The sequence below is a fragment of the Oncorhynchus kisutch genome, unplaced genomic scaffold, assembly GCF_002021735.2.
Source record: "Oncorhynchus kisutch isolate 150728-3 unplaced genomic scaffold, Okis_V2 Okis09a-Okis19a_hom, whole genome shotgun sequence".
NCBI classification, from domain to species: Eukaryota; Metazoa; Chordata; class Actinopteri; order Salmoniformes; family Salmonidae; genus Oncorhynchus; species Oncorhynchus kisutch.
Genome location: NW_022261985.1, coordinates 3,556,632 through 3,581,333, shown reverse-complemented (window position 1 = coordinate 3,581,333; position 24,702 = coordinate 3,556,632). Strand labels below are relative to the sequence as shown.

Below are 24,702 nucleotides of genomic sequence, written 5' to 3'. Positions count from 1 at the left end.
CTTAATTGTAATAATTATCAAAGGGTATGGCAAACCAATAGTAAGAGTTCTAATATGGCAAACCAAGTCAGTAACTGAATTTGCTGGAAAATATGTCTTTCTAATAATGTACAACTTCACGGGGATTTGTTATTCAGAAATTTGTGGGCGGTAAACGCAACCGGAAATTGAACGGACTAAATTCACGGTCACACTGCTATTGAAGATGAGGTTTCAAACTTGCAAGCCTTTTAACGTATAAATCATAGCTGTCACACCTAGCAACATTTCATGTTTTTTGGGGTGAATATGGTATGAGGACGAGATGGACGAGAATCCTGACGAAAATGGTATTGTGGATTTTGTTAACTAGGCTTGGTGTGCTTGATGTTCAACATGGCGTATCCTTGCTAAATTTGCATTTGTTGTTCTTTTAGCATGCTAGGAATGTGAGGACTAGTATTTCAGAATCATCCACTGTTATGTTTTGTAAGGGATAGCCTGTTAAATAATTTATTGGATATATGTAGTTATTCAGCACGCTTTGCATTGTAGGAGGACATAGAGACCTAACGTTACCTTGACAAGAATGCATTGTTTTTACCCCAAATAAATAATCTGTCTTTTTAAACATATTCTAAACTAATCGGGTGCGCTTTGTTGGTTTGTGCATGCAGTTCGCACGTTTGGGGCATCACCATAGGTTTCATTGTGTTATTTGAAATCTGCTAAATTTTTTGTAAATATTTTAAATAAGTATTTGAAGCAGCACTGTTTTATGTTAAATTCAACTTTGAATCTGTTCAGTATTCAATCAGGGTTGCGGCTCATATCAATTTCTTTAGCCCCGCACTGTATGTAGATGCTGAGACTGGGCTCCTCGGAACGTCCTTACCCTTACTTTATTACATTTAAATTGAAATTGGGTGACGTCAGAGTTGGACGTCCAAAGGGTCCCTTTCATACTGAACAAAACTTTTAACGCAACATGTAACGTTATAGTGTTGGTTTCATGAGCTGAAATAAAGGATCCCAGAAATGTCCCTTATGCACAAAAAGCTTACTTCTCTCAAATGTTGTGCCCATATTTGTTTGCATCCCTGTTAATGAGCATTTCTTCTTTGCCAAGATAATCTGTCCCCATTACAGGTGGGGCATATCAAGAAGCTGATTAAACAGCATGATCATTACACAGGTGCACCTTGTGCTGGGGACAATAAAAGGCCACTCCAAAATGTTCAGTTTTGTCACACAGCACAATGCCACAGATGTCTCAAGTTGAGAGGGAGTGTGCAATTGACATGCTGACTCCAGGAATGTTCACCAGAGCTGTTGCCAGACAATTGAATGTTCATATCTCTACCATAAGCCGCCGCCAAAGACATCTGATGATGGCGCCGGAGGGGATGGCTGCTGTCGTATCAGGTCTTAACCAACCATGCAAAAACATTTTTTTTGCGTTCTTCATAACTTGTTTTGTACATAATATTGCTGCTACTGTCTCTTATGACCGAAAAGAGCTTCTGGACATCAGAACTGCGATTACTCACCTCAGATTAGACTTTAGTTTTTCCAAAATGAGTCAAATGAGAGGGATATACTACAGACACCAGACCCAGATCCCCGCCATTCTCTGGAAAAATATCAGGGTGCATTGTGAGGATCAGGTGACAAGTGGCTAATTTGCCTTTGCCTTCCGTCCTGCTAGCTAACGTTCAATTGCTGGAAAATAAATGGGAAGAACTGAAAGCGCGTATATCCTACCAACGGGACATTAAAAACTGTAATATCTTGTTTCACTGAGTCGTGGCTGAATGACGACATTAAGAACATACAGCTGACGGGTTATGCACTCTATCGGCAGGTTAGAACAGCAGCCTCTGGTAAGACACGGGGCGGGGGCCAATACATATATGTCAACAGCTGATGCATGATATCTGACCTGCTCACCTGAGGTAGAGTATCTCATGATAAGCTGTAGACCACACTATCTACCTATAGAGTTTTCATCTGTATTTTTTTGTAGCTGTCTACGTACTACCACAGACGCTGGCAATAACAGCACACTCAATGAGCTGTATACCGCCATAAGCAAACAGGAAAATGCTCATCCAGATGCGGCGCTCCTATTGGCCGGGGGCTTTAATGCAGGGAAAGAAATGAGGTAAAACTGATGTTTCCCATCAGCACGTTAAATGTGCAACCAGGGGGGGAATCTAGACCACCTTTACTCCACACACAGAGATGTGTACAAACCTCGCCCTCCATTTGACAAATCTGACCATAATTCTATCCTCCTGATTCCTGATTACAAGCAAAAATTAAAGCAGGAAGCACCAGTGACTCGGTCTGTAAAACGGTGGTCAGGTGAAGCAGATGCTAAGCTACAGGACAGTTTTGCTAACACAGACTGGAACATGTTCTGGTATTCTTCCGATGGCATTGAGGAGTACACCACATCCAGCACTGGCTTTATCAATAAGTGAATCGAGGACGTCGTACCCACAGTGATTGCACGTACATACCCCAACCAGAAGCCATGGATTACAGGCAACATACGGCACTGAGCTAAAGGGTAGAGCTGCCTCTTTCAAGGAGCGAGACTCTAACCCGGAAGCTTATGAGAAATCCCGCTATGCCCTCCGAACCATCAAACAGGCAAAGCTTCAATACAGGACTAAGATCAAATCATACTGCACCAGCTCCGACGCTCGTCGGATGTGTCAGGGCTTGCCAACTATTACAGACTACAAAGGAAGGTACAGCCAAGAGCAGCCAGATGAGCTAAATAACTTCTATGCTCGCTTCGAGGCAAGTAACACTGAAACATGCATGAGCGCATCAGCTGTTCTGGATGACTGTGTGATCACGCTCTCCGCAGCCGATGTAGTACCTTAAAACAGGTCAACATTCACAAGGCCGCAGGGCCAGACGGATTATCAGGACGTGTACTCCGAGCATGCTCTGACCAACTGGCAAGTGTCTTCACTGACATTTTTCAACCTCTCCCTGACTGAGTCTGTAATACCAACATGTTTCAAGCAGACCACCATAGTCCCTGTGCCCAAGATCACTAAGGTAAACTGCCTAAATGACTACCGACCCGTAGCACTCATGTCTGTAGCCATGAAATGCTTTGAAAGGCTGGTCATGGCTCAATTCAAAACCATAATCCAAGAAATCCTAGACCCACTCCAATTTGCATACCGCACCAATAGATCCACAGATGATGCAATCTCTATTGCACTCCATGCTGCCCGTTCACACCTAGACAAAAGGAACACCTATGTGAGAGTGCTATTCATTGACTACAGCTCAGCGTTCAACACCATAGTGCCTTCCAAGGTCAACACTAAACTAAGGCCCCTGGGACTAAACACCTCCCTCTGCAACTGGATCCTGGACTTCCTTACGGGCCGCCCCCAGGTGGTATGGGTAGGTAACAACACATCCGCCACGCTGATCCTCAACACGGGGGCCCCTCAGGGGTGCGTGCTCAGTCCCCTCCTGTACTCCCTGTTCACTCATGACTGCACGGCCAGGCACGACTCCAACGCCGTCATTAAGATTGCTGATGACACAACAGTGGTAGGCCTGATTACCGACAAAGATCAGACAGCCTATGGAGAGGAGGTCAGAGACCTGACCGTGTGGCGCAAGGACAACAACCTCTCCCTCAACATGATCAAGACAAAAGAGATGATTGTGGACTACAGGAAAAGGAGCACCAAGCACGCCTCCATTCTCAGCGACAGGGTTGTAGTGGAGCAGGTTAGGCGCTTCAAGTTTCTTGGCATCCACGTCACCAACACACTAACATGGTCCAAGCACATCAAGACAGTCGTGAAGAGGGCACGACAAAACCTATTCCCCCTCAGGAGACTGAAAAGATTTGGCATGGATCCTCACATCCTCAATGTTTTACAGCGGTACCACCGAGAGCATCTTGATGGGTTGAATCACTGCCTGATATGGCAACTGTTCAGCCTCCAACTGCAAGGCACTACAGAGGGTTGTGCGTACGGCCCAGTACATCACCGTGGGCAAAGCTTCCTGCCATCCAGGTCCTCTATACGAGGTGTTGTCAGAAGAAGGCCCTAAAAATTGTCAGACTCCAGCCACCCTAGTCATCTTTGCTACTGCACGGCTTCTTCATCTGCGGGATCGTCTGAGACCAGCCACCCAGACAGCTGATGAAACAGAAGTTTTTATGTCTGTAATAAAGCCCTTTTGTGGAGAGAAAATAATTCTGATAGGCTGGAAATGGCTTCCAATTGGGTGGGCCTATGCCCACCCATGGCTGCGACCCTGCCCAGTCATGTGAAATCCATAAATTAGAACCTAATGAATTTATTTAAATCAACAAATTTTCTTAAATCAATTGTAACTCAGTGAAATTGTTGAAATTGTATGTTTTTATATTTTTGTTCAGTATAGCATTTAGACCTCCCCTTCTAACTATACCTAGGATCTATGAATGTATACATCTGGTCAAGGTGACAGTGCAGTGTGATAACCTCTTAGCTAGCAAGACATCTGGGTGGCTTTATTTACTAATTATTTTCCTTTTTTTTTTAGGTCCCCCTCTTCTTCTTCCCTCTCTGCGTCTCTTCATTCCACCACTGCGGCTTGTCTCTGCAGCCATGTGGCAAGTGGTTCAGCGAGGAGATGTTCAAGATTATGGGATGCTGGAGGAGTTTGTCACCACGTTGACCGACATTGTGCCAGAGCTTTTGAGTTGCAGTCAGAGGGCCCAACTCATTCTGGGGCTTCGAGCAAGGGTAAGAGATTGGGTTCAGAATGGGGAAAAATAAACATGCAACAAGATCATGTGAGGTTAGTCTCTGACAACAATATTGTTGACTCTAGCATAAACCACCCAGCTGTTAAACATTGGCTGAGATGAAGACCCTGACACTGGTTTCTCAAATACTGCCGTTGGCCCTTAGCTAGGCTAGCTATCATTTTCTCCAAATGTGTCCCAATGAGAGCAGAGCAATGCCTACGAAGCGTGTGGTTGACCTTTGCTCTACTCCTGACTGGTCATCTGTAATTTTAGATGGTTCTGGAGTTGTGTCGCACTGAGCAGACAGCAGACCAAGACATTCAGCAACACCTGGCCAGGATCCGAAGCCTCATATCCACTGGGGAAGCAGAGGTGAGTATCTTTCTGGGAGGGAGCAGAGGCCTATGTCACTCTAAATGTTGTCATTGAGTTGTTAAATGTGATTATTTAATTGTTGTGTGTGTTTTGTTGCAGTCAAGTGATGCAGAGGTGGAATTATCTGAATCAAACTTTGTAGAGCTGGTTGAATCTCTGCTGAAAGACCCCAGTGAAAGGGAGAACTTTTACCAGGTTTGTTTTGCTCTTATACGGTGGGAAAGTATAAAAGCTTTGCTGGTCTAGGTTTTAGTGGCCTAGTTTTATATTGTTTCAAACCAATATAAATATAGGTATTATTGGCATTTTAGGTTCATTTATTCTCTCCTAGGACGTGTTCCCTGTGGAATTTGGGCCCAAGTATGACACTGCAATACAGATGCTGATGTTAGAATTCCTTTCCAGACTGGAGAAGTTACTTCCCATACCAGACCTTGAACAGGTAATAAGAATGAATAACACCTTTATCTAATTAGGTTGGGGAATTAGAAGTCAAGAATACCAATCAGTAATATTTTTCACTTTTAAACAAAGAAACTCGGTGTGACATGAGTTTGTCGTGGGTTAATGATTTTAAACCATGCTCCTCTCTCAAGACTGCCTCCTTGTTAAGTGCTGTCCCCTCTGCCCTGGAGAAATGTGTACAGTTTGTACCTGACCCCATACAATTGAGGACCCTGCTCCAGTACCACAGAAAACTTGGACATTTGGACTCCATCCGTAAGTATCATACAGTGTTCTAGATTGGTTGTGCCAAAATTGCAATTATAAATGGGGTAGTTTGGGTCTTGGATGCTGATTGGTTGATACCGAATTTCAGCCATGTGTATATCAAACAATTTGCCACCGGTATGATGTATAAATACTTGTTTACTGCTCTAATTACGTTGGTAACCATTTTATATTAGCAATAAGGCACCTTTTTTGGGGTGTATGGCCAATATACTACTGCTAAGGGCTGTATATACAGGCAATCCACATTGCGTCGTGCTTAGGGACAGCCCTTAGCCGTGGTATATTGGCCATATACCACACCCCCTCGGCCTTATGCTTAAATGTACCACACGCCCTCGGCCTTATTACTTGAATGATGTGTCAAGTAGAACAAATGTGACTTTTATCGGTAAAAGTTTATATTTGAGGCATTTACATAATTTGCATGTATGATGTTAGTCAACTACTGTTGCAAAAAAAGTGAATTCACAGTGGAACTTTTTTGGCATTGTCTCCCACTTTTGCATAAAAAGGAACTCCATCGTCCTTTGGTGACTTCATCCTCTCCTCTCTGTCTCTTCCTCCATACGTGCGAGTGGTGACTGCCCCAGATGTAGACTCAGATACACAATCAGAAGGCATGAATTTGGAGGGAATGGAAGCAAGAGAGTTGTTGGAGAATCGGACAAAGGAAATCGATGTACTAGTCCCAGCAGATGAAGTTAGAAGATACATAATTACTGAGCCAGATTACGGTATGGACATGGAGTCTGCCGTTGGGGAAAATGACAATCAAGCGGTCACTGGCTTGAATTTACTCAGACCATCACAATTAAAACGAAGCAAAAGGCTGCAGATTAAGGAAATGTTTTCAAAAGGTAGAAAACCTCAAACTGGGCTTGCAAACAGACAGCCATCATCCTCCAAGGTGTGTCCTTCCCCAAAGAATTCATGCAGAAGAGGCCCATTCAATAAGGCATGTGAACTGTGTGGAAAGACATTCACTCGGGTTGCAGACATGAAAAGGCATCAGCTAACCCACACTGAAAATCTCAAGTTTAAGTGCCACAAATGTGAAAAATTATTCTCGGATGGTCAAAGTCTGAAGAGACACCAGAGGCGAGTTTGTGAAAAGGAGCTAAACATGTTGCATGAAGATAAAAATGAGGAACAGATCCCACAACCCTCAACTAGCAAACCTCAGATCCCATCACTCCTCAAGACTCCCTGTCCACCAGGGCCATCTCATCAAGGAACTCTGGACACTATCACAGCCACGAACACATGCTCTGTGTGTGGGAGGTTTTTTACTCGTACATCAAGCTTGGTGAGGCACATGAGCTCCCACTCAAAAGAGCGTCCATTTAGGTGTGTCAATTGTGGTAAGAGATTCAAGTATTCATACGATTTTAGAAAACATCAGGGAGAATTGTGTCAGAAAGTGACCCAGGGAGATTTGTGTCAGGATGTTGATCAGAACATGGCACAACAAAAGAGTGGCCTGCAACCAGAGAAGGTTTTTCTTGCCACTGCAGAGAATCGCACCCAGGTAGATTCCAAAACCTGTTGTGTCTGTGGTAAGATTTTGACTTGTACCTCACAGATGGAAAGGCACTTGAAATCTCACTCAAAGGCACGTCCCTTTCATTGTGCTATTTGTGAGAGAAGCTTTAAGTACAAAGACTCTTTGAAGAAACATCAGGAAATCCTTGGCCACGAGGGCATCCTAGAAGACTTTGATCTGAGTGTGGACCATCAACAAGTGGAAGTTAACACAGAGAGTTGCAGCAGCCCTCTCACTACCAAGGAAAACGACACTGAGCTCCTTATCAAGGCTTTTACTCCAGCGCCAACTGCCAAAGAACACGCATGCACTGTGTGTGGGAAGATTTTGGACTGTGCTTCTCATTTAGCTACTCATATGAGATCCCATTCAGAAGAGCGTCCTTACCAATGTGTCAACTGTGAGCAGCGTTTTAAGTACAAGCAAAGTTTGAATCAACACCAGAGATATATCTGTAAGGTGAACCGAGAAGAGTCCTCTCAGATGGTAGACCAGCACCAAGAGGAGGAGTCTAGTGAACTGGTGGCTGTTAAGGCTGATACCCCAGAGACATCTACCAGTCGACTACAACTGGTTCACTGGTGTAAAAAATGTGGAAAGTGTTTCGATGACATCTGTAATTTGAAGCAACACCAGGAAAGTTCATGCAAAGAGGGAAAAATAAAGGTGGTCTTCCAATGTGAAAAAATAAAGGTGGTCTTCAAATGTGATGATTGTGGGAAGGACTTCAAAGGTTCATCATCCCTAAGGACACACAAGCGAATTCACAACCCATTCTATTGCTCTGATTGTGGAAGGGTCCTCCCAAACTCCATTGCCCTTGACAGACACAAGCTGATGCAGCACAAGGAATTCCAGTGTACTATGTGTGAGAAGACCTTTACCCTGTTGGGGCGTCTGAGAGAACACTATCTGCATCAACATAAATTCACAGGCCCATACCCCTGCTCTCAATGTGAGAAAACCTTCACTCAGTTATCATACCTTGTCATCCACGAGAGGGTTCATTCAGGAGAGTACCTGTACCAGTGCCCTGTTTGTCAAGCAAAGTTTAATTCAGCAAATTCTCTAACGATACACAGTAGGAAGCACACAGGAGAAAAGCCGTTCCTGTGCTGGCAGTGTGGAAAGAGCTTCAAGGCTGCTGGAGAACTGTCGGTTCATATGGGGACCCACTCAGAGGAGAGACCATTTTCCTGTTCGCAGTGTGACATGTCCTACAGAACAAAACTTCAGATGAATTCACACATTGAACAAGTTCATGAGGGGGTGAGATACCCTTGTACAATCTGTGGAAAGCAGTTTTACAAAGCAGTGTCATTAAAAAGACACGAACTCACTCACACAGGAGAAAGACCATTTCCATGCTCCTATTGCACAAAAACCTTCATCACTGCCAATGAAAAAAGGCTGCATGAAAGATACCATACTGGTGAGAGACCATACAAATGTCAAGACTGTGGAAAGTCTTTCATTCAGTCAGGTTACTTGAAATCTCACCGACGTCTTCACACAGGAGAGAAGCCATTTGCATGTAGCTTTTGTGATAAAAGTTTCAGATTGTCTTATCATAGGTTAAAACACGAGCGAACCCATACAAGAAAAAATAAGCCACATGTGTGTGGAGAATGTGGGTTAGCTTTCGCTCAAAAAAAGCGCCTGACTGAACACCTATGCACTCACCCTGGGAATTAAAATGGAAGTTTTTTGGGGGGGAACTCTGATGTTCCTTTTTATTGTTATTAATTTTAAGACGGTACAGCAGGGAAAGTAGTGAGGTAGAAGGAAAGTAGGGGCACAGACAGAAGGGCAGAGAAGGAGTTTGAACCCTCGTCACCAGGTATATGTGGACCGGAGTCAAAAGCATTACCACTCTGGCATTTGAGTTCTTGTTGTGTACTGTTATATATATATAAAAACACTGGTTTAACACCTTTTGCTTTTAATATTTTTTGTTGTTGTTCATTTAATATTTTTTTTCATAATTCCCTATATAATTTTAATAGCTAAATTGTAATGTAAACTGTTATTCTCAAATAACTACATTGCATTTTCTGACAATAGCAATAATAAAGGAGGACATGAAAATATCTGATTTAAAAACGTGTGTATTCAGTCATATCTTGCACAGATTCACTTCATACATTTCTGCAAGCGTTGGTTGAATTTTGTATCAGTCATATTTGTATCATTCAGGTCAGCATCACTGGTCCTCAAATGTCCCAGTGACACTGGAACAAACGTATTAATGACTTTTGATTTAACTGGAAGGAAGGCTAGTCCATAGAAAGGTCCTTTGGGAGGAAGGGTATTTTTTCGGGCATATTGGCTATTTTACATTTTTATCCAAAAGCTTCATGGAGAAATAATTAATCCAAGTTTGGAATATTTGTGACATGTTGGCCTTACTCAGGCCTTCTTTAAACCACTAAAACTGTCTCCGCATGGCAATTATTTTGGGCACGTGAGTCAGCAACATGACAGCATACACGAACAGCACAAATGACATACTCATAACCAAATGCAACACCATGGATGCTCGAGTGGATCACGTTTGTTAAATCAGTGACCAACCTTTCAAACTTGCATTGTGGGGATAAACTTGTTCCGACATGCGTCTACGTGTGGACTGCATGAACTTTACAACAACCATGTGATCAAAAGTCACCAAGTTTTGACTGCAGTCGACTTCCAATTTTCTGCAGTTTTTTTTCTTTCTTTTGGAAAAGTTTTATTGGCACAATTCCTTTAAAAACAGCTCATACATTTTTTACATTTACACACATAAAAACGGCAACAAGGCATAAAACACAGCATTTGAAAGTTACATTTGAATTTGTTAAAAAGTACATGTTGTTAAAACCAATTAGTTAAAACAACCATGAGTAAAAGTACTTTCCTTGTAAAAAATATCAAATCTGTAGAAGCCATTTAAAATGTGTACTAATGATCTAAAAAGGTAAAACATTTTTAAGACATGAAAAACATTTGTTAAAAAGCTGTCTTCAGTCCTTTGTACAGGAGCGGGGTGAGTCTTTATCAAGCTCACCTCATCCTGCTCTTCTGAATAGACCATCGTCCCATCCTTCGGGGCCCAGAGGAGATCCCTCCCCTAGGCGCATCGCCCTAGGCGCCGCAGCGCTGTCAGGCCGTGGCCGCCGGGACCTAGGGTGTTGTGGGGGACCCTTCGCCTGGGGTCGAGGGCCCCCTTCCTTTCGTACCACCCCAGGGCTTCCGTGGCTACCATGGCCACTGCCTGGGGGGTGGTCTCTACGTTTTTCGCTACCAGCAGGTTGCGGGAGGACCACAGTGCTTCCTTCAGGCACGTGAGGGTGGGCCAGAGCTTGGTGAAGGTCTTCGATGAAATGGGCCTTCGGCCCACCCCATATAGCACGAGCTGAGGTGTTAGGTCCTCCCCTGCTGGCAGACACGAGGTAATCAGGGGGCCTGCTTCCTTCCACAGGTCCCTGGCGGCTCTGCACTCCCAGAGCATGTGCCTCACCGATTCTTCTTGGCCGCAGCCTGTTCGGGGGCACGCGGATGTCCTCGCCATGCCCCGTGAGTGCATAACGGCCCTGACCGGGAGGATCTCGTGGGCGGCCATCCAGGACAGGTCCCGATGCCGATTCAGTAGAGCAGGATGGGCCACGTTGCGCCAAACCGTTGTGGGCTCACCTATAGCGAGCCCGCGCACTGGACATACTGGTTCCCGCTCCTGCACAAGAGAGAGAAGAGAGCGGTGTTTTGTTAAGACCGTGACTGTTTCTTTTTCCAGTTTAAAATGTCTTAACTTCTGGAGCTGGACGTAGGGCGGGGGTAGCAGGAAAGAGACTGGGGCTCGCAGGTCGACTGGGATCAGCCTCAGAGTCCTGAGGTATGATCCCAGCCAGAACTGTGCGAGGGCCTGAGTCTTGTTGTTGACCGGGGAGGTGGCAAGAGTCAGATGTAACGCTGTGTAGCGGCTGCCCAGGAACAAGTAGAGGTCAGGCAAGCCTTTCCCCCCCTTGGACCTGGGCCTCTTGACCACCTCCCTCCTCAGCCTCTCCCACTTGCCTCCCCACAGGAAGTAGAAAAGCATTCGCTCCAGGTCTAAAATACTCCTTCGAGGGGGGATAAAAACAGAACTGATTAATAAAAGCACAGGTAAAATCACAGCTTTAATGATTAAAACCTTGCCCTCAAAAGTCAGCTGTCGTAGTCCCCAAAAACCCAGTCTCTGTCTTACGGTCCCCAGGATTCCACTCCAGTTACCACTCCCTCCTCCCCCCCGGTCAAACTTTACCCCCAGTACCCTTATGTCCGTCAGTTTAACTGTCAGAGGTAGTCTGGTCAAGTCTGGGTCTGCCCACGGTCCGAAGAATTGGGCCTCTGTCTTGTCTCTGTTCAGTCTCGCCCCAGAGGCTCGACCGTACCAGTCAGTCCTGTCCAGAGTCCTGTCGACAGATAAAAGGTCGGTACATAAAATGTTGACGTCGTCCATATAAAAGACGCACTTGGCGGTCATCCCCCCACTCCCCGGGATACCCACCCCACTGATCCCATGGTCCCTTCTCAAGACCTGTGCCAGTGGTTCAATACAGGCTACGAACAGAAGAGGAGATAACGGACAGCCCTGACGGACGCCGCAGTGTACTCCCACTGCTTTTGACAGATGCCCATTTACAAGGATTTTGCTGGTGATGTCCCCGTACAGCAGTCCCACCCAAGCTAAGAACCTGTCCGGGAAACCCATTTTTTGCAGTACCTTAAAGAAGGTACTGGTGCGAGACCCGATCAAAGGCTTTTTCAAAATCTAAATTTAGGACTACAAGCCGCATGTTTCTGTCTCGCATAACAGATGGCATCTCGGATCAGTATCAGGCTGTCCGTGATCTTCCTTCCGGGCACGGCACAGGTTTGGTCCGGGTGGATCACCTCCCCTAAAACAGAAGACATTCTGAGTGTTAAAACCTTGGTAAAAAGTTTACAATCAAAGTTTAAAAGGGTTATCGGTCTCCAGTTCTTCAAGTCAGTCCTGTCGTTTTTCTTATATAAAAGAGTCACGATCCCCACTCTAAAACTGTCAGGTAGTCTGTCAAGATGTTCAAAGTCGGTAAAAACAGTCAGAAGTTCGTCGGCTAAAACATCCCAAAAGGTCAAATAAAACTCCAAAGGGAGGCCGTCCTCCCCCGGTGATTTACCCCTCTTAAAATGTTTCAGTCCTTGTTCGATTTCGGTCCTCGTCAGGTCTTTTGTCAGGTCGTCTGTCTTGGGTAGGGTCTTGTCGATGTATGTTAAAAGGTCCCCCATTGTTTCTTCGCACACATCTTTTACCCCAAACAGTTCCCCATAAAAATCCTCAACTACTTCCTTTATTCCTTCTGTATCTGTTTTTTAAAACCCCATCTTTATTTTTTAAACGAGTCATTAACCTACCCTTACTAACTATTTTCTTAAAAAAGTACCTAGTGCACTTCTCCCCCTCTTCTAATTCCCTTTCCTTACTTCTTAAAATAACCCCCTTGCTTCTCTGTTCTGCTAAAAATGCCATTTCCTTTTTTACTTCTTTAATTTCTTGGTTAAAATCAAGGCCCTGTTGGCATAGGTTAAAATACCTTTCCAGTCCAGTTTCCAATTTTCTGCAGTTGCTCCTCACCAGCTCCTCATCGCCTGCGTTGTGGGAGGCACTAATTTCCTTAAAAAATGTACTATCAGTTTTTTTCCAGCCAGTACGTACCATGGTATTTTCCTGGCAAAAAAACGTGATTAAAAAATGAACAATGGTAATACAATTTTAAAAATACCATGGTTTTGTACTAGTAGCATGTTGTAAAACAAAAGCATGGTAGTTGTTTACAGTGAATTATGATGGTCTGTGCCCCACCGTTTTTCGGGTAATGTGACCAAAATCGAAGTAATTTATGATACTCGCATAATGCAACATTTACTACTATAGTAGCTCTGAAATGGCTAAGCGTAAACCTAGTACCCTCTTAAACCCCTTTAGCTCATAGTGAAAAACCACAACACATGGTCTAGTAGTGCACCATCTAAAACCTTGGGAGCTGGATAGTATGGTGAGAAGAATGACAGGAGTCGGAAACCGTAAACTAACTTGTCTCTTCAATACATTTTCAGTTTGCTCTCATTCAACTGAATTGGCTACTCTTATACTATTCTAAATAGCCAACATACTAAAAAAACATGTTTTTAAAAGGTATTAATTATCATATTATTTAATAGATTCTCACCATATCCCTAAAACAGCCATTTACAATGTTTCATTTTGTTACTCTGCAAGAACGTTCGTTGATCCTGTCGCCATGACTACGACAGGCTAGCTGGACTGGAGCGAACTTTAGCAGAATTCTCTGTTAACGGGCTTTTATAAATGTATTAAACTATCAAAACATAAAATAACAACAGTTATATCACTACACTCCGTTTTACTTGTGGTTTCCTATCCTATGGTTTACAACTTGCTCACCGTGATGATAACGTTAAAAATATTTAGTTTATCTGGTGCCTCTTCAGTTTTAACTAGTCAGGCTAGCGCGAGAGCCTCTGTGAGAGAGCGCGTGGAGCAACCAGTAGAGCGAGCGGCTCCCTCTGCGGGCTGAAACAAGCACAACGCCCCTTGACTATAAATACTAAATTATTACAAAATGCCAAAGATCAGGCTACCATATATCTCACTTTCTCCCACATTTCAGGTTGGCAACACAGGGAACCCAAACACGAGCAAAAAACGGTACTATTAATACATAAAGTATTACCCCTTTTTCCACAGCAACTATTTTCCTTTTTCTTTGATGTTTCAGAAAACTAGGACCAACAAGTAGCCTGCCTCTGACTTTATAAGAAACGTGCCCATACTGGTATATCAATTCATAAATTTAAAGGCCAACCAACCTCTTTTCACATTGGGGGGTTTATTTATTTAATGCATTATATAGCCATTATACCATGGTAACGCACACTTAATAAAGAGTACCATATATCATTTTTGGTACCATTCATCATAATTGTGCATTACCATGGTAGAATGTATAATGTGGTTTAACACCATGGTAGTATTTAGGTACAATGGCAGTACCATGGTAGTAACATCATACTTCAAGGCTAAAACCATGGTACATTTCCATAATTCAGACAATATCATGGTGTAAGTGAAAGTACCATAGTAGTACCACGATATGAATGAAAGTACCATAGTACTAGCATGGTACATTATTGTAAGGGAATTGTCAACTGATCATTAGAGTGTTTTTGTTTGACGAATGCCAACGGAACCAAAGACCAACAGGTAGCATTTTAGCCTCGTAGATATAATTATAATTATTTTAAAATTTTTATTGCAACAATAATAGCAATATTACACATCAATACAGGGACATTCCTGTGTATACAATAAAATGTTTTTAAAAAATACAACACCAAGACATCTTTAGATGTGACAAGGCTATGAGACATTAACCGACATGTTAATGAGTTCTAATATATTTTCCAACTTTTTAAGTTTAACAGGTTTGAGGGATATTTGGCCAAGAGAATAATAATGTTAATAAAGTAGTTATCGGAATTACAAAGATAAGCATAATGCCATTTAACATCATCAAAGGCAAACATATACAGTGGATATGTACAAATTAATGTATTATATGTATTTAAAAAATAATAAAAAAAATTAATCCTTTATTTAACTAGGCAAGTCAGTTAAGAAAAATGTGTATTTACAATGAGGGCCTACAACATGATAGCACAATGTACACACATATTTTCAGTTTGTGATATGGGGGTTGGAGACATGTTTATTTCGACATCACAAATAATTATTTTTATTAACAATGACAACACTGCCATGTTGCATTGAGCCTTGCTGTTAGAAAACCACATCAATGTCAGACTTTAAACTGTAGCAGATTCACCTCCCCTGACTTCACTCCTCGAATTTTCGTCTGCAGATGGTTGCTTCAGCCTTACCACTCATACAAGCCCACATAACACTGCTTTTAAGGGCAGCAAGCACATCCCAGGGGGCATCAGTTCCAATGAAGTGTAGAGAATATGGGAATGGTAATTGATTATGGTGTGGGCTTTTTTCCAGTTTGCTGTTTGTGGAAGGAGCATGACAGGGGTAAATCCATCTAGTAGGTTACACATGAGGAGATGGAGAAAGAGGGCAATCTTGATTTCAATGCACATAATGTGATCCACATAGTTTATGGTGTACTGTACATTGTTTCAAAGTCATCTTTTTAGGCTGTGTTTTATTGTTGCACATTGTTGACCCTCACATTTAAGGACATATTATTGAGCCATGCCAATACAGGTTCCCCTCGGACAGGATACAGGTTCCCCTCGGACAGGATACACAGGATATTATTTAATTTTTTACAGTAACCTAACATTAGTGTGAATAATAGGTATTAGATATATATATATATATATATTTTTTTTTCCGCCTTTATTTAACCAGGTCGGCTAGTTGAGAACAAGTTCTCATTTTTCAACTGTGACCTGGCCAAGATAAAGAATAGCAGTTCGACACATACAACAACACAGAGTTGCACATAGAATAAACACATAGTCAATATTACAGTAGAAGAGGAAAACAAGAAGTCTATATTCAGTGAGTGTAAATGAGGTAAGATAAGGGAGATAAGGCAGTAAATAGGCCATGGTGGCGAAGTAATTACAATATAGCAATTAAACACTGCAATGGTAGATGGGCAGAAGATGAATGTGCAAGTAGAGATACTGGGGTGCAAAGGAGCAAGATAAATACAGTATGGGGAGGAGGTCGTTGGATGGGCTGTTTACAGATGGGCTATGTACAGGTGCAGTGATCTGTGAGCTGCTCTGACAGCTGGTGTTTAAAGCTAGTGAGGGAGATATGAGTCTCCAGCTTCAGTGATTTTTGCAGTTCCTTCTAGTCATTGGCAGCAGAGAACTGGAAGGAAAGGCGGCCAAAGGATGAATTGGCTTTGGGGGTGACCAGTGAAATATACCTGTTGGAGCGCGTGCTACGGGTGGGTGCTGCTATGGTGACCATTGAGCTGAGATAAGGTGGGGCTTGACCTAGCAGAGACTTGTAGATGACCTGGAGCCAGTGGGTTTGGCGACGAGAGTGAAGCGAGGGCCAGCCAACGAGAGCATACAGGTCGCAGTGGTGGATAGTATATGGGGCTTTGGTGACAAAACGGATGGCACTGTGATAGACACACTTGCAGGTGAGTTTTTAAATACGTTTTATTATTATACAAGGGGATTGCTAACTATTGTAAGAATTATTTTTAGTTGGCACACCAAGTCAATAACCGAACTTGCTGACAAAGATGACTTTCTTAAAAAAATCTATTCCGAATTTTAACTCAATTCACGAGGACTTTTATTCTGGGGGGGTGTAAACGCAACCGGAAATTGAACGGACTACGTTCAGTGTCACACTCAGTGCTTCCGACGGTTAGGCTTTAAAACTGTTGTAAGCCTTTTAACTTTGGAAACCATCTTTATAACAAACACTTAGCAATTTTGAAGCTTCCTGCGTGACTACTTTTGTATGAGGACGAGATGCAATGTCAAAATCCTAGCGAAAATGGTATTGCGGATTTTTTTTCTCTAGACTTGGTGTGCTTGATGTTCAACATGGCGTATCCTCGCTAAATTTCCGTCTGTCTCGATCTTTTAAGTACGCTAGAAGCGGGAGGACTAGTACTTCTGAATCATCCACTGTTATGTTTTTTAAGGGATAGCCTATTTAGATGTACAATTACCTTGGCAAGAATGTTATGCTTTTTTTCCCTTTAACCAAATGAGTTGCTAGATAGGGACCTCAATATTTGGAACTAATCTGGTGCGCTTGATTAGTTCGTATGAATGCAGTTTCCACGTTTGGGGCAATTCCATTGGTTTCATTTTGTCTTACAAGTTAAATAATGAACCTTGAGGAAATATTTGAAAGGTTTTTGAACCATCTCAATATCAGTTCAGTATTATTTCAATCATTATTGCGTCTCATTTCCTTATTTTTAGGTCCCCCTCTTCTTCTTCCCTCTCTGCGTCTCTTCATTCCACCACTGCGGCTTGTCTCTGCAGCCATGTGGCAAGTGGTTCAGCGAGGAGACGTTCAAGATTATGGGATGCTGGAGGAGTTTGTCACCACGGTGACAGAGATTGTGCCAGAGCTTTTGAGTTGCAGTCAGAGGGCCCAACTCATTCTGGGGCTTCGAGCAAGGGTAAGAGATTGGGGTGCAGAATGGGGAAAATAAACATGCAACAAGATCATGTGAGGTTACTCTCTGACAACAATATTGTTGACTCTAGCATAAACCACCCAGCTGTTAAACATTGGCTGAGATGAAGACCCTGACACTGGTTTCTCAAATACTGCCATTGGCCTTTAGCTAGGCTATCTATCATTATCTTCAAATGACCTTTGCTCTACTCTACTGGTCATCTGTAATTTTAGATGGTTCTGGAGTTGTGTCGCACTGAGCAGACAGCAGACCAAGACATTCAGCAACACCTGGCCAGGATCCGAAGCCTCATATCCACTGGGGAAGCAGAGGTGAGTATCTTTCTGGGAGGGAGCAGAGGCCTATGTCACTCTAAATGTTGTGTCATTGAGTTGTTAAATGTGATTATTTAATTGTTGTGTGTGTTTTGTTGCAGTCAAGTGATGCAGAGGTGGAATTATCTGAATCAAACTTTGTGGAGCTGGTTGAATCTCTGCTGAAAGACCCCAGTGAAAGGGAGAACTTCTACCAGGTTTGTGTTGCTCTTATATGGTAGGGAAGTGACCACCCCTTTCTGCTTGACTTCCCTATCCAGTCCCATGATTATTTTGGATAAAAAAAATAACTCCAGGCTACATTTTAACACACAAAACCAAATAGAAATAATTTTGAAATAATAATGGCCCTATATAATTTCAGATAACTGCCCTTATCTTGACTAACAAAAGCTGTGCGGCCCTCGGAATTTTGAAACCCCGATGTGGCCCTTGAGCCAAAAAGTTTGCTGGTCTAGGTTACAAAAGGCAAATACTAGGCTAATTATGGACATTAATTTCTTCTCTCCTAGGACGTGTTCCCTGTGGAATTTGGGCCCAAGTATGACACTGCAATACAGATGCTGATGTTAGAATTCCTTTCCAGACTTGAGAAGTTACTTCCCCTACCAGACCTTGAACAGGTAATAAGAATGAATAACACCTTTATCTAATTAGCTTGGGAAATTAGAAGTCAAGAATAGCAAGAAATAATCAATCATATTTTCATGTTTAATAAACTGTGAGTTGGACATGAGTTTGTAGTGGGTTAATGATTTTAAACCATGTTTCTCTCTCTCAAGACTGCCTCCTTGTTAAGTGCTGTCCCCTCTGCCCTGGAGAAATGTGTACAGTTTGTACCTGACCCCATACAATTGAGGACCCTGCTCCAGTACCACAGAAAGCGTGGACATTTGGACTCCATCGGTGAGTATCGTACAGACTCAGAGAATCCATAACAGGTAGCCTAGAGCGTTGGGCCAGTAACCAAGAGGTTGCTGGTTCAAATATCTGAGCCGATATGGTAAAAATCTGTCTTTGCACTTGAGCAAGGCACTCAACCCTAATTTTCTCCAGGGGTGCTGTATTACTATGGCTGACCATGTAAAACAACACATTTCACTACACCTGTCTGGTGTATGTAACATTTTTTTGTTGTTGCTTGGATTGGCTTGGATTGGCTGTGCCAAAATTGCTCATATTTGAAGTATAAGCTAGTTGTACATGATGCAAATATGAATTGTGCATCTAAAGTGTAAAATGTCATTTTGTTTTTGTGTTTTTTTGCAAAGTGCTTGATGAATAGTGTCTTGTAAGTCATGGGTTGGGCACCAAATGGAATATGAAACTGAAATTAAATAAATAACAATTATATAAGATTGTGGAAATGTAATTGACATGTATGAGGTTGGTCAAACACTGTTGCAGAAAATATATTAATTCAGTTTAACCTGTCTTTTGTCTCCTCCTTGCACAAAAAGAAACTCCATCATCCTTTGGTGACTACATCCTCTCCTCTCTGTCTCTCCCTCCACATGTACGTGTGGTGACTGCCACAGAAGGAGATTCACAATCAGAATGTTTGGCTAGAGTGGAAGGAAAAGGGTTGGTGGAGGGTACAATAGAGAAAAATGGAGGACTACTTGCACCAGATGAAGATCAAAGAGACTCATTTACTGAGAAGGAGCATGCTATGAATAGGAAGCCTGTAAGTGTGGAAACGGACAATCAAACTGTCACCGGAATTCATGTTCAAACCTCAAAACAAAGCAAAAGGCTGCAGATTAAGAAAATACGGTCAAAAGTACAAAAGCCATGTAAAACGGATTCTTCCGAGCGTGCAATCCAACAGCCATCCTCCTCCAAGGTGCACACCTCCCTGAGGAAGTCATGCAAAAGAGGCCCATTCAGGAAGACATGCCCCGACTGTGGGAGGACTTTTGCTCGAGCCACGTCCTTTAGAAGGCACCAGCGAAGCCACACTCAAGATCATGATCATAGGTTTAAGTGCCTCAAATGTGCAATAGGCTTCAAGGATCTTTATGATCTGAAGAGACACCAGCAAGGAGTTTGTGAAAAGAACCTCTCAACTTCGGTTGATTGGGAAAATAAAGAAGAGATCCCACAACCCTCAACTAGCAAATCTCCGAACACATCACCCCTTAAGATGCTCTCTCCATCAGGGCTAACACAGAAAAGACCTCTGGACACCAAAACATGCTCTTTGTGTAGGAGGTTTTTCACTCGTACTTCAGACATGGCAAGGCACATGAGATCCCACTCAAAAGGGCATCCATTTTGGTGTGTAAATTGTGATAAGAGATTCAAGTATTCATATGATTTGAAGAGGCACCAGAGAGATTTGTGTAAGAAAGTGAACCAGGAAGATTTAGGTCAGGTTGGTCAAAACTTGTCACAACAGAAGGGGAAACCACAGCCAGAGAAAGATGAATCCCAATCAATGGGTAGCACTGGGTCTCTTGGCACTGATGAAAACCCACAACCATCTCACAAAGGGCTGTCCGACTCAAAAACCTGTTGTGTCTGTGGTAGGATTTTGACTCGTACCTCAGACATGGAAAGGCACTTGAAATCTCACTCAAAGGCACGTCCCTTTAATTGTGCTATTTGTGAGAGAAGTTTTAAGTACAAAGATACCTTGAAGAAACATCAGGAAATCCTTGGCCACGAGGGCATCCTAGAAGACTTGGGTCAGAGTGTGGACCAGCAACAAGCGGAAGTTAAAACCGAAGGTTGCATCAGTCCTCTCACTTCCAAGGAAAACGACACTGGGACCCTCATCACAGCTGCTACTTCAGTGCCGACTCTCAAAGAACCCAAACCATGCACTGTGTGTGGGAAGATTTTTAACCGTGCTTCAGGAATGGCTATTCATATGAGATCCCATTCAGAGGAGCGTCCTTATCAATGTGTCAATTGTGAGCAGCGCTTCAAGTACATGCATGGTTTAAAGAAACACCAGAGGGATATCTGTCTGAAGGTGAACCAAGAAGAAGCATCTAAGTTGGTGGACCAGCAACAAGAGGATGCTACTCCAGAGGAGGCTGGTGAACTGCTAGCCACTGATGACACAAGGGCAGAATGCAAGGAGGAAGAAAGAAAGGTGGTATTCAAATGTGATGAATGCGACAAGGAATTCAAAGGCTCATCCTCCCTAAGAACACACAAACGAATTCACAACCCATTCTATTGCTCTGACTGTGGAAGGATATACCCAAACTCCATTGCCTTTGACAGACACAAGCTGATGCACAAGGAAATCCAGTGTACCATGTGTGAGAAGACCTTTACCCTGTTGGGGCGTCTGAGAGAACACTATCTGCATCAACATAAATTCACAGGACCATACCCCTGCTCTCAATGTGAGAAAACCTTCACTCAGTTATCGTACCTTGTCATCCATGAGAGGGTTCACTCGGGAGAGTACCTGTACCAGTGTTCTGTTTGTCCAGAAAAATTCAGAACAGCCAATTCTCTAACAATACACAGTAGGAAGCACACAGGAGAAAAGCCGTTCCTGTGCTGGCAGTGTGGAAAGAGCTACAGGGCCGCTTCTGAACTGTCGGTGCATATGGGAACTCACTCAGAGGAGAAACCCTTTTCTTGTTCGCAGTGTGACATGACTTATCGGACAAAGATTCAGCTGAATACACATATTGAGCAAGTTCATGAGGGGGTGAGATTTACCTGTACAGTCTGTGGAAAGCAGTTTTACAAAGCAGTGTCATTGAAAAGACATGAACTTACTCACACAGGAGAAAGACCATTTCCATGCTCCTATTGCGAAAAAACCTTCATCACAGCAAATGAAAGGAGGTTGCATGAAAGATACCATACTGGTGAGCGACCATACAAATGCCAAGACTGTGGAAAGTCCTTCATCCAGTCAGGTTACCTGAAATCACACCAACGACTTCACACAGGAGAGAAGCCATTTTCATGCAGCGTTTGTGACAAACGTTTCAGATTTTCTCATCATATGAAAAGGCACCAGAAAACCCATACAGAGAAGCATGTATGTGGGGAATGTGGGGAATCTTTCACCCAAATTCGATGCCTCAAGGCTCACCAACTCACTCACTCCCTCAATGAAAATTGAGTTATTGTTGTACATTTGCATATCAGTTGTTGAATGTTTTTTTGATTTTACTTTGGGATAGATTTAATAACTAGGTCCGTCAGATAGTTAAGTGGATATTTTGAATAGATCATCTAGAATGTTGTGTAGAGTCGGCTGCAAGTATTGATTGTAAGTCATTTGTAAAGAGAATCTAAATGACCAATGGGCAACTGAATTTACTTGATGGACAAATCCACCCAAAAACATATATTTGGGAATTTGTTTCATTAGTCCATTGTTGACGTACAGTGCATTTGAAAAGTATTTAGACACCTTGACATTTTGTTACATTACAGCTTTATTCAAAAAATTTATACATTTGTTTTTCCCCCTCAATCTAAACACAATACCCCATTTTAGAAATGTTTGCAAATATATATATTTTTTAAACAAAAAAATGATAACATATTTACATAATTATTCAGACCCTGTACTCAGTACTTTGTTGAAGCACCTTTAGCGGTGATTACAGCCTCCAGTCTTCTTGGGTATGATGCTACAAGCTTGACACGCCTGTATTTGGGGAGTTTCTCCCGTTCTTCTCTGCAGATCACCTCAAGCTCTGTCAGGTTGGATGGGGAGCGTCGCTGCACAGCTATTTTCAGGACACTCCAAAAATGATGTATATGGTTCAAGTCTGGGTTCTGGCTGGACCACTCAAGGACTTTCAGAAACTTATCCCGAAGCCACTCCTGCATTGTCTTGGCTGTGTGCTTAGGGTCGTTGTCCTGTTGGAAGGTGAACCTTTTCCCAGTCTGAGGTTCTGAGCAGGTTTTCATCAAGGATCTCTCTGTACTTTGCTCTAAACATATTTTCCTTGATCCTGACTAGTCTCCCAGTCCCTGCTGCTGAAAAACATCGTAACAGCATGATGCTGCCACCATGCTTCACTGTAGGGATGGTGCTAGGTTTTTTCCAGGTGTGACGCTTGGGATTCAGGCCAAAGAGTTCAATCTTGGTTTCATCAGACCAGAAAATCTTGTTTCTCATGGTTTGAGAGTCCTTTAGATCGCCTGCGTCCAGCATGGACCCGCTCAATGGCAGATGGCTGGGATGTGGTCTTGGCACACATCCAATTCTGCATCCAATTCTGCCTTTCAAACCATTGGAGTCTGCCTACCTGAAACACCTCTCTATGAAGGTGGCTTCTTGGTAGCGATGACTTCCATGAAGAGGGTGGGTGAGCTCCATGCTTTTTCAGTAAGTTCTGAGTGCTACCGGATGGACCCAGGGGGGAGGAGTACATCTCTCCTCCCCAACCCTTTATTCCTCCCGAAGGTTCTGTCAGACAGGCATGTGAACATAACTTTTATCCTGTCTGCTTACGACCCCCCGGCAGTGGCGGGGGATTCTGGGCCTCCCTCCGGCATGTTGTGCCCTGCGGGGGCACTGGCTGCCTATGTGGAGCGGACACGGTCAGTTAGAACAACAGACCAGCTCTTTGTCTGCTTTGTCCTCGTGCACTTTTTGCTAGGTACTATCAGGTAAATGTGGCACCTCCCTCTGCGGTTGGTTCAGCGGTCCTGGCCTCCCCTTCCACATTGACGGCCCCTGCGTCTCGGTCCCGCACTGGGATTTCGCCGCAGGCTGGTCAGGTATACCAATATATTGGAGTGATCCAATATAGTAAAATATAACGAAAGTTATGCATGTAACCACGGTTATGTGAGCTATTTGGATCACTCCAATCCTCTACGGTGCTAGAGTCACCTCAAAAATGATGTAGAGAAGGCATGTCGCGGCCATGGGTTCTAATATATATATATATATATATAAGAGCGGACCCCAGCCGTGACAGGTGTACACGGGAGTAAATCTGTTAATCCTCACCTCGGATGTATCCCTCCGCCGTGGAGTGATACCAATATATTGGAGTGATCCAAATAGCTCACATAACCGTGGTTACATACGTAACCTTCGGTATTGTGTAGGTTGTAACATAAAATGTGGAAAAAGTCAAGGGCTCTGAATACTTTCCGAATGCACTTTAAAAGTTACATATCTTAAAATTTTGATTCCTGACAAGCGAAACATCATCATTGGACTAATTACATTTTTTTCTTTTTCTTTAAGCTACTTGTCATAGTGGGTATATCCAGTCCATAGTGGGTATATCCAGTCCAATACTTCAAGTATTGTTTTTTCTGTGATAGCTGAACTTTTCATTAAGAATGCACTCTTTATTTTTATGGTTACATTTCTTTTATTAACCTTTATTTTAATATTGTATGAAACGTGCTGTATATGATTTTGTCATTTGAATTAAATTCACTTTTTTGGCAACATCAGTGGAGTTTATTGCATTATATTAGCATCTGTGAGATGATTCACTGATTACTAGAGACGATATAGCCAGAGATTTGTATAACTAAATCAAGATAGCCCACAGCCTGTAGTTTCCAATGGGAACAGATGAGTTTTCTTAGGAAGAACAAGCAAGGAGGTGGGCAGAGCCAAGCACGAGAGAGCGAGATCCTATTGGCCCATTCTAGCAAACATCTGCATATATCCGTTAGGGAACGCCTACTCTGAAATGCACGTGTGCAATAACTCAATTCGACTTTTCACTCCTAAATAACGCGCTTAAAAAAACTTTGACAAAACTTAGACCA

General features: G+C 43.0%; 2 protein-coding genes across 5 annotated transcripts; one reads left to right on the top strand and one right to left on the bottom strand.

The window, feature by feature from the left end:
* The first annotated feature begins 129 nt into the window (after nt 1-129).
* LOC116360582 (zinc finger protein 14-like) lies at nt 130-24,378 on the top strand. Of its 4 annotated transcripts, none has more exons than XM_031815441.1 (12): nt 130-329; nt 4,558-4,760; nt 5,039-5,137; nt 5,240-5,335; nt 5,472-5,582; nt 5,737-5,860; nt 17,433-17,635; nt 17,869-17,967; nt 18,072-18,167; nt 18,483-18,593; nt 18,753-18,876; nt 19,509-24,378. In XM_031815441.1, the coding sequence occupies exons 1-12, from the start codon at nt 305-307 to the stop codon at nt 22,067-22,069; spliced, it is 3,852 nt and encodes a 1,283-aa protein (XP_031671301.1). In that variant the 5' UTR covers nt 130-304; the 3' UTR covers nt 22,070-24,378. The 4 variants fall into 4 exon arrangements, with proteins under 4 accessions (XP_031671301.1, XP_031671300.1, XP_031671302.1 ...); XM_031815440.1 differs by having other exon boundaries at nt 131-329; nt 19,431-24,378; XM_031815442.1 differs by lacking the exons at nt 17,433-17,635; nt 17,869-17,967; nt 18,072-18,167; ... (1 more) ...; nt 18,753-18,876; nt 19,509-24,378 and adding an exon at nt 6,388-9,508 and having other exon boundaries at nt 159-329.
* On the bottom strand, nt 10,133-13,959 carry LOC116360585 (uncharacterized). Its single transcript, XM_031815451.1, has 3 exons — nt 13,649-13,959; nt 13,135-13,146; nt 10,133-11,133 (listed from the first exon to the last, which is right to left on the bottom strand). The coding sequence occupies exons 1-3, from the start codon at nt 13,649-13,651 to the stop codon at nt 10,531-10,533; spliced, it is 618 nt and encodes a 205-aa protein (XP_031671311.1). The 5' UTR covers nt 13,652-13,959; the 3' UTR covers nt 10,133-10,530.
* Nucleotides 24,379-24,702: the final 324 nt, after the last annotated feature.

Bases quoted from the DNA above. Each gene is read 5' to 3' on its own strand.
- LOC116360582 (XM_031815440.1), top strand. From the start codon at position 305: ATGGACGAGAATCCTGACGAAAATG. The intron at 5,583-5,736 runs GTAATAAGAATG...TCCTCTCTCAAG, and splicing joins CCATACCAGACCTTGAACAG to ACTGCCTCCTTGTTAAGTGC. The intron at 18,594-18,752 runs GTAATAAGAATG...CTCTCTCTCAAG, and splicing joins CCCTACCAGACCTTGAACAG to ACTGCCTCCTTGTTAAGTGC.